The sequence below is a fragment of the Palaemon carinicauda genome, chromosome 36 (assembly GCF_036898095.1).
Source record: "Palaemon carinicauda isolate YSFRI2023 chromosome 36, ASM3689809v2, whole genome shotgun sequence".
NCBI classification, from domain to species: Eukaryota; Metazoa; Arthropoda; class Malacostraca; order Decapoda; family Palaemonidae; genus Palaemon; species Palaemon carinicauda.
The window spans coordinates 64,744,785-64,754,784 of record NC_090760.1 but is presented as its reverse complement, the minus strand read 5'-3'; the positions used below and the strand labels follow the sequence as shown (position 1 = coordinate 64,754,784).

Here is a 10,000-nt window from a genome sequence, read left to right as displayed (position 1 = left end):
GGCTGTGTTTACTGATTGGTCCCAGCATTGGTTTGTCAATTTCATAGGGAAAGACAGAGCTGCCATGAATTCCATTATCCCTTTATGCGGGAAACTGTAATGGAAGGAGCCTTGGGAAGTGGTCACTTTTTTCAGGAAGGCGCCAGTTAGCTCTTCGGCTGGCAATCCCAAACTATGACAAAAGGCAGACAAATTATTGATGGTGGATTCTGGAATATTGATTTCATCATTTTGTAATGCTTTGAATGATTCACCACATAGTTTATCTATAAATTTCATTGTGTTGATATTTATAGAACTTGGTGGTAAGTGAGCTGTGAGCGGGTTTTTCGCCAAACGCTCCTTCAATTTTGATAGAGACAAAAGGTGAAATTGCCAGTAGAGCTCAGCTTCAGTGGTGATGTTGCTTATAACCTCGGGTTTAATCTTCCACAGAATGGTTACAAGAGCGAGATTTAAGGGTAGTCCCCACACCTCATGCATAGTGTGCATTGTTTTCCTCAGATACTGCAACAATTCATCTAATGATTGCAAGGGAGAATTGTCTGACCCCAATACTGCATAATACTTGCATACAAACTCTTCTCTCTTCTCCTTTGGAATTCCCTCAAGACTAATCCTAGACACAGTTGTGTAATCAGATTTCACTTGATTGTTGAATCTCTCCTCAAATTCAGGTCTGGTTGTCACAATAACACTAATTTTGCGGGATTTCTTCACTGTCAATACATCTAGGAATAATTTTGATGATTTATCATTCATTTCGTCGTACCCATCAATGATGAGTAGACACTTGTAAGCCAAACATACATCAATAATTTCATTATCATGGAATTTCTGGTGAACGTCTCCAAAAAACGCCACTAACAAGTCTTTAAAAGATTCAATGGAATCCCTGCATTCTACATACAATAGTATGTCAAAGTCATTAAGGCCTTTGATTTCGTCCTTCTTAGAGAGCCAGTCAGAAATGATCTTCTTGACCAGTGTGGTTTTCCCCATACCTGCCATTCCCTTGATCAGTAAGAGTCGACTGGGATCGTCATGAGGTATGTGATTCAGTATCTCCTCTATAGGAACACTAGAGGGGCCACTTTCCTCTTCTAGCTTCATTTCTGTGTGAATCATCTCTACTGGTATGTTGGGGTTAGAAGAGGTTCCTGTTATCAGGTTGAGAGGATTAATGCTTTTCAATTTTTCAAGACGGTGCTTCAAACAAGGGAAGCCTCCATCTTCCAATAACTTCATCTTTTTTGCGAAGTCAATTTCCCTTTGATATTCATCAAAGACCTCAGCCCCTATACCTCCTTTTCCTATCTCATCAATCTTTTGTCGGGTATTATCAAAAACTCTGTCTATTTCTCTTTCGATTTCCTCTTTATCCTCAGGGTTTACCCCATCCCAGAGCATGACAAGTTTTAAGCCCTCTTGAATTTTTATTGTAAGTTCATATAATGTATTTATCATGTCAGAACATCTTCCTTTATCTATTTTCGGAATGTGGGCTGTTTCATTCCTCTTATTCTTTATTCGTGTCAACGACAATTCTGGGTCGGAACCATTTTGTTCGTGCCACTTTTTGTCATTTTTTCCAGCTAAACATTTAGAAAAGGGAAGAAGCGCATAAATCATAGTTATGTCCCATGTGTCGTGTGATAAAGGATTTATGAATTTATCCCGTTGATTATTATTAAGACTCTTCTTGACTTGAATGATGTTAACCCCTTGGCTTTCGAGGTAGTCTTTGAAGTTACTTGAAGGGTTCCATCCTGGATTCACCCAGCCAAGGATCTTTAAGTAAAGAGGCTGAATGGCTTCCCTGAACACCTTCCATAATCTTACGTTTGACTCATCAAACTCATCGATTTGGATCGAAGGAGGAAAGGTGTCTCTGTACAAAAGAGAAAATGCAATTGAAAAAAAAAAACTTGATATTCATGAATAGAATAAAATAAAACAAAATAAAAATAGGTCATATATATATATATATATATATATGTATATATATACATATACATATATATATTTATTTATATATATATATATATATATATAAATATATATATATATATATATATATATATATATGAATATATATATATATATATATATATATATATTCATATATATATATATATATATATTCATATATATATATATATATATATATTCATATATATATATATATATATATATATTTATATGAATATATATATAGATATATATATATATATATATTATTCATATATATATATACATATATATATTTATTCATATATATATATATATATATATCTATAGGAATATATATATATATATATATTTATATGTATATATATATATATATATATATTTATTTATATGTATATATATATATATATATATATATTCAGCCAAAACCACAGGAAAAATAAAAGAAGGCGTACCGAGCGCTTTCGTGTTATTTCAACACATTTTCGAGGTACAATGCTAAAAACACAGAGAACATCTAACAAAGTAAACTGAAAAAATTGAAAACAAGTATTCAAAGTCCAGTTAAAACTAGTACAGCAGATACAGAACAGTTCAACAGGTGATTAAAAAGAAACAATCTTACAAATCTCGTTAACAGCAAATGGGTCCAGTTTGTACATACCCTGGCTTACATTCATTAAGTCACTGTGATATTTGATAAAAGCAGATTCAATTATATTTCTACGAGTTATATTATTACAATATAAAAGAACTTTTGCCCCTCCCAATGAATCATGTGATTAAAATTATTAATGTGTAAAAACAAAGCATTCGAGATTTGTCCCGTTCTCACACTATATTTGTGTTGTTTAATTCTGGTGTCCAGTCCCTTCCCAGATTGTCCGAGATAAAAACACTTGCAGTTCATGCAAGGAACCCTGTAAATGCAGCCCTGAGAAACTTTGGGAGAATTCCTTATTAGTATGCTTTTCAGTGTATTTGAAAATTTAAAAAAAAACAACATTAATATTAACATTCTTGCAAAAACTTGGAGGTCATTATATGGTAAAACGAGCACATTATCATTATTAAAAGCCATTCTCGGAGTTGCAGAATAAAAAGTTCTCTGTGCTTTTTGTAAAGCACATTAAATAAAATATTTAGGGTATTTCAATTTTTCTGATATGTTGAAGATATTTTCAAACTCTTCCTGAAGAAATTCCGGGCTGCAGATACGTAAGGCTCTTAAAAACATAGAAGAAAAAGTAGCCTTCTTAACTTGATTACTATGGTTGGAATAATAGTGAATATATGAATTTACGTTTGTAGGTTTTCTATACACTGAGTATTTGAAGCCATTTAGAGTACGGTGAACATTTACATCCAAAAATGAAAGACAACCATCACGTTCTTCTTCACAAGTGAAATTAATGGAAGGTACCAAATTATTCAGTTCAAAGAGAAATGCATTTACATTTTCGGTTAGAGGCCATATGCAAAAAATATCATCAACATACTTATACCACAGAACACCATAAGGCAAAATATTAGGTAAAAATCTTGTTTAAAAAAACTCCATATATAAATTACTTAAAACAGGCGAGAGAGGATTTCCCATTGCCATACCAAACTTTTGTGTATAGAATTTGTCATCAAAAGTAAAAACAGAATCACAAATGCAGAGTTTAACCAGTTCTAAAATATTATGAGTGGACAAGGGTAAATCATAATTGTCTAAAAATTCAGCTAAATATTCAAGCAAGTTATTTATAGGTACTTTCGTAAACAGAGATACAACATCAAAACTAATAATTTAAAATTTAAAATTAATAGTTGTGCTATTTAGTTTTTCTATCAGATCTACATTATGTTTGATATTGGAATTCGAAATGCTTCCTACTAAAGGTGAAAGAATCTTAACCAGCCATTTTGAAAGCTTGTAAGTACATGACCCGACAGAACTGATAATTGGTCTAATGGGGTTACAAGGTTTATGTGTTTTAACAAGACCATACAAATAAGGTAAAGTTGGAGATATTGTTACAAATTGTTTAATCAAATCTTTATTATTTCTAAAGATACTTTGGACCTTCTTATTAAAATGAGAAAGCACATGTTCAGATGGATTTGATGTTAGTAGGTTTTATCTATGGTGTAAATTCATTCCCCTCCTATTCAAATGTACCATTAAGATTCCTAAAAGTTTACAAAAAGCTGAAAAATAATGACGAACTTCATTTTACGAAAGTTGATAAGTCTAACGCCATGGTTATACTAAATAAGCAAGATTACAAAGATAAACTATACTTACTGCTGAGTGATGTTAATACCTATGATCTATTTTTCCTGTGGCTTTGGCTGAATATATTGTCACGCGCTATTTAGTGACTTATAAGCATATATATATATATATATATACATATGTATATATATATATATATATATATAAAGTATATGTATACATATATATACATACATACATACATATATATATATATATATATAAAGTATATATATATATGTATATATATATATATATATATATGTATATATATACATATATATATATATATATATTCACAGTGTATATATACATATATATATATACATAGATATATATATATACATAGATATATATATATATATATATATGTATATACACACACACATATACACACACACACACATATATATATATATATATCTTTCGCAAATATACAATTTGATATTAAATGCCATTTCAGTTGATATATGTATGGACTACAATCATGATATACACACGCACACACAGACATATATATATATATATATATATATTTATATAAATATATATATAATTATATGATTATATATATGAATATATTTATGTATATATATATATATATATATATATCTATATACATATATATATATATATATATATATTATATATATATGTATATATACATATGTATATATATATATATATATATATACATACATAAATACCAGCTACCCGTTGAGATACTACCGCTAGAGAGTTATGGGGTATTTTGACTGGCCAGATAATACTACATCGGATCCTACCCTCTGGTTACGGTTCATTTTCCCTTTGCCTACACAAACACACCGCATAGTCTGGCCTACTCTTTACATATTCTCTTCTTGATTCATACACAAGACAACACTTATATTACCAAATAATTTTTCTTCACCCAATAGGTTACTTGACTGTAATTGTTTAGTGGCCACTTTCCTATTGTAAAGAGTAGGAGAGTTTCTTTAGCTATGGTAAGCTGCTCTTCTAGGAGAAGGACACTCCAAAGTTAAACCATTTTCATTTAGTCTTGGGTAGTGCCATAGCCTCTGTACTATGGTCTTCCACTGTCTTGGATTAGAGTTATATTTCTTGAGGGTACACTTGGGCATGTTATTCTATCTTATTTTTTTTTCTTCCTGATTTGATTAAGTTTTATAGTTTATATGTGAGATATTTTAATGTTGCTACTCTCCTTGAAATATTTCAATTTTTTTCCGTGTTTCCTGTCTTTACTGGGATATTTTCCCTTTTGGGACCTTGGGCTCATAGCCTCCTACTTTCCCAACTAGGGTTGTAGTTTAGCAAGTAACATTACACACACACACACACACACACACACACACACACATATATATATATATACATATATATATATAAAAACTTATATATATATATGTATGTATATATATATGTATGTATATATATATATATATATATATATCTATATATATATATATATATACATATATATATGATAAATTTTGCACATTTTTACGTGTTTTTCATATTCAAATAAGCCACTGTCTATATAAGCTTGCCGACCAGGGTTCGATTCCCGGCCGGAGCCAAGCTCTTGTCTTTGTGTGATTTCGCCTGGGGCTCTGATCCCGAGGTCGTTAAGAGAATCCAGACATTAATATATCAAAAATATATATGGCTTATTTGAATATATATATATATATATATATGTATATATATATATATATATATACATATATATATACACACACATATATATATATATATATATATGTGTGTATATATATATAAATAAATATATATATATATATATATATATATGTGTGTGTGTGTGTGTGTGCGTTTGTTGCCCATGTCAATGGATTATGAGACATTGAAACATGGGTTTTCTTCACTTGTTTACAAAAAGTTTTGTGAATACACTGTGTACAGCCGATACTCTCAGTTGAGTACCTTGGCTAATTATCGCTTGCATGGCACTAACTAACCCTCGTCGAGTAAGATGCCATGTTGCTCTATCAATATGCTGAATTGTTAGGTTTTTTGGAATTTTTCCCTGAGATGGAAATATACTGTCGTCAATAGGGTCTTAACACATTACCCCGTGCAACTGGTTTACGTCACTTATAAAAGAGCTTAGTGATCGTGCACAATAATTTGTGACCCTCAGAGTACTCTCAAAAGGGTCATTAAGTTCACTGTATAAAACACATATTTTGCATACATGGATTAGGACAGTACTCCCCCACCCCCTGCCCCACCAAAGCTCCTCATTGCAGGAGGAAGTGGGCACTCACCCTCTGTAGTCTATGATAAATGGAGGACACTCCGCCCCTGAATAGTGCATGGCATGTAGTAGAAAAAAATGCAACATAAAATATATACAGATAAATCACCACAAAAAACGGACCACTTCCACAATAGAATAAAACATGAAATATTCCATGTGAAAATTTATACAATATAATATAAAATAATTTCACTCATTTCTTCCTATGACCACTGCAACTTAAATGCAGAATACCTAAATTGAAAGAAAAAAAAAAACATATTAATATCCGTATTACATAACCTCATCAATAACCTCCCTCTGGTTGCTGGCAATACAGGCTTTTTGGGCCGGATAGGGGTATGAATAGATATTCCTTCAACCCTCGATTTTACTAGTCCAGGTATACGGCACAATTTTGCACAACTCACCACCACCGTTTTTTTTTTTCATTTTTAAAATCACTAATACACTTGTACTTCTAATTACCAATCGTTGGTCACCAGCCATTTTCCCGAGAAAATCATTCATCTTCCCGCCCTTCTCTTATAACTCAAATCTCCACTTTCTCTAACAGTGCCTTTCCTCGAGGCTGAAATTTAATCCCGTAGAAACTCGCCTTTCGGAAACCGTCTCGGCCCCAGCAACCAGGAATCATATAATACATAAATAATACAGCATCCGTCTGACGGATATAACCTGACCTATTTAACCTCTTTCTGTTGGTTTTGGGTTCACTCAGCAGTATGTCATACATATTGCTACGCTCAGCACGATTATCACAACACTTTACTTATACAATATGCACCAACATAAGAACACATTGTTATCATCAAGTTAATTCAAAAGACATCAAAAGAAGAAATGAGGTCTTTTCAAACAAGAACAGGAGCAAAGAAAAAAAAAAATTACTCATCAACTCGAGGAATGGCACTTTTGAAAACTACCTCTTCCAGCACTGTATGTATGTGTGCCCGATGATGTTCAGACACTGCACCATTAATAATGCTTTGTATCACTACTGTGTCAGATAAACCATCTTTACTCGGTAAGGACCCAAATATGCTGGCTCTAGTTTGTGTTTCCTAGATTTTAATCGTCTCAAATACACATGATCGCCCACAAATACTTTTACCAGTGCGATTTTGAACCGACCATCATACTTTGAGCTGTGTTTCTTATTAGCTCTTTTCAAAAACCTTTCAGTGGTGTTCATTAGTCTCCTTAAGAGATTTAACAAATAGACACGGTATAACTCAATGGAATAATTAGTCAACTGTTGCAAATTAATCTGGATCGTGTATGGTAACACAGAATCTTGTCCATACACTGAAAAGAAAGGCGTATCCCTGAGTGAAGCATTATATGCAATGTTCAAAGCTACCTCAGCTGTAGGAAGCATGGCGTACAATTGAAGATGGTCATCAGCCACTAAGTAACGTAAAATTGGCACTAATTCCCTATTATGCGATTCCACTAAGGCATTAGCAGAAGATCTTCAGGCGGTCACTGAAAAGTGTTCAATTTTCATCAAGTACGTGACTGATTTCACCACCTCATTTATAAACTGGAAACTATTACCACTTACCAAACCTAGTAATGAAAGTGCACAGCACCTGGGCTAATGAATTTGATGATTTATTCAACATTGCGTAAGTATGAGTGTGCCGAACAAATGCATCCACGAATAAATATATACTTATGTTGTGTAAACCAGTAGGAAATGGTCCTACCACATTCATTTGCACCCTATAAAATTTATTAGGAATCACAGACCACTTTTTGGCCTCTGGTACAGTGTTTTTATGTTCTTTGAAAGTTGCAAGCATAACAACATTTATTAGATTTTTCTATAAATTTTTTCATTCATAACTCAAAGGAGGAATTTCGTGCTTTCCTTAATGTTCTATCAATCCCTAAATGCCCTGCATACAGACTTGCATGTACAATGTGGATGGTTCGATAAAATAAAGAGGGAGGAAAAACTACCCATACACAGAATTCCCTTCCCCTCTAATCGTAAGCAAAATATGAGATATCATTTTCTAAAAAGAAAAAAAAAAAAAAAAACTCAAGTGGCACATTCAGAAATGGTGGATAACTCTCGGATTCCCCTTCAATCACTGCTCGCACTCTTTCCAACCACTTGTTTTTTTTTTCTGTCCCAACCTCAGAAGTTAATCACACCTGCATCGTTAGGGCACTCATTCTGACACCCATGGTCTTGTCCTCGGCCACCCACATGCATTCACCTTCACCGTTCCAATCTCTCTCTCTCTCTCTCTCTCTCTCTCTCTCTCTCTCTCTCTCTCTCTCTCTCTCTCTCATTCGCATATCTCATTTTCTGACTGCTCCTTGTATGAATTCACATCCCGTTCTCTATTCTTATGGGGTCTTCAATACATTGGTTTCGTTCTTCGTTCCTCTTTTGTGCCCTACTTGTTACTCCTATTACTGCAACTCTGGAGAGGGCATCAGATACCTTGTTAGCTTCACCTTCCATGAGGTTAAATCCTCTTATATTAAACTCTAACAATCTTTCAATCCATCTCGCTTGTCTATATGTCAAGCTACCTTTGTAAAATAAATCATGTAAGAGGCGTTGATCACTTTGCAACTCAATCGACAGACCTAATAAAAAGAACCAATGCCTCTGTAGAACTGAAAGAATAGCCAATGCCTTTCAATCAAATGTACTCTAATTCTTTTCTGCCCATTTTATTTCCCTGAAAACCAAACAAATGGGTCGCTCTCTACCTTTATCATTTCACTGAGAAATTACGCAACCAATAGCTAAGCTACCCGCATCTGCTGTCACTTAAAATGGGCGATGAAATCTAATATATGCGATTAAGTCATTGCTGGTTAAAAGAGCTTTCCTCTTCAACTCCCCAATTTATCACGTTTTGTTTCTTTGAAACAAATAAGGGTCATGCTATCTCTCCAAAACGTCTTAAGAATCTATAGTAATACCCAGCGAGTGCAAGGAGCTACTTCCTTAGGGGTACGTGGCATGCAGAAATCTCTAATAGCTTCTACTTTACTGTGGCAGGGTTGGATACCTTCTTAGGTTATTATGTGACCTGAAAATTTGACCTGTTTACATAAAAATTTGCTCTTTGACGAATTTATTTTCATACCATTCGGTCGCAATGTTTCTAAAACTTTACGAATATTATAATTATGTTCTTCGGCCGTTTTCCCTGTATTTATGATATCGTCTGAATAAACAAGAACATTATGGACAATTAAGGGAGACAAAACCGCCATCATTATTCTTGAAAAAGGACTTCAAGCATTTTTAACACAAAAAGGAAGAAAATTAAACTGAAATCGTTGACCGTTAGCTATAAATGCTGTTTTACATTTACTGTCTTCCTGAATGGGTATTTGATAGTATCCAGATTTTAAATCAATATTTGTAAAATATTTACTATCCCGTACCTACATAAGTAATTCTTAAATCGAGGGCAATAGAAATTCATTTTCCTTAGTGACTG

General features: G+C 33.1%; 1 protein-coding gene across 4 annotated transcripts in view; it reads right to left on the bottom strand.

Annotated features, from left to right (window-relative positions):
• LOC137628850 (uncharacterized) overlaps positions 1-10,000 on the bottom strand; it is a 68,684-nt gene that overhangs the window by 3,482 nt on the left and 55,202 nt on the right. For all 4 annotated transcript variants that reach the window (XM_068360093.1, XM_068360094.1, XM_068360095.1 and 1 more), the window contains one exon: positions 1-1,891. This exon is cut by the window's left edge and continues 527 nt beyond it. In XM_068360093.1, the coding sequence (XP_068216194.1) occupies positions 1-1,891 (1,891 nt within the window). The remainder of the gene's footprint in view (positions 1,892-10,000) is intronic.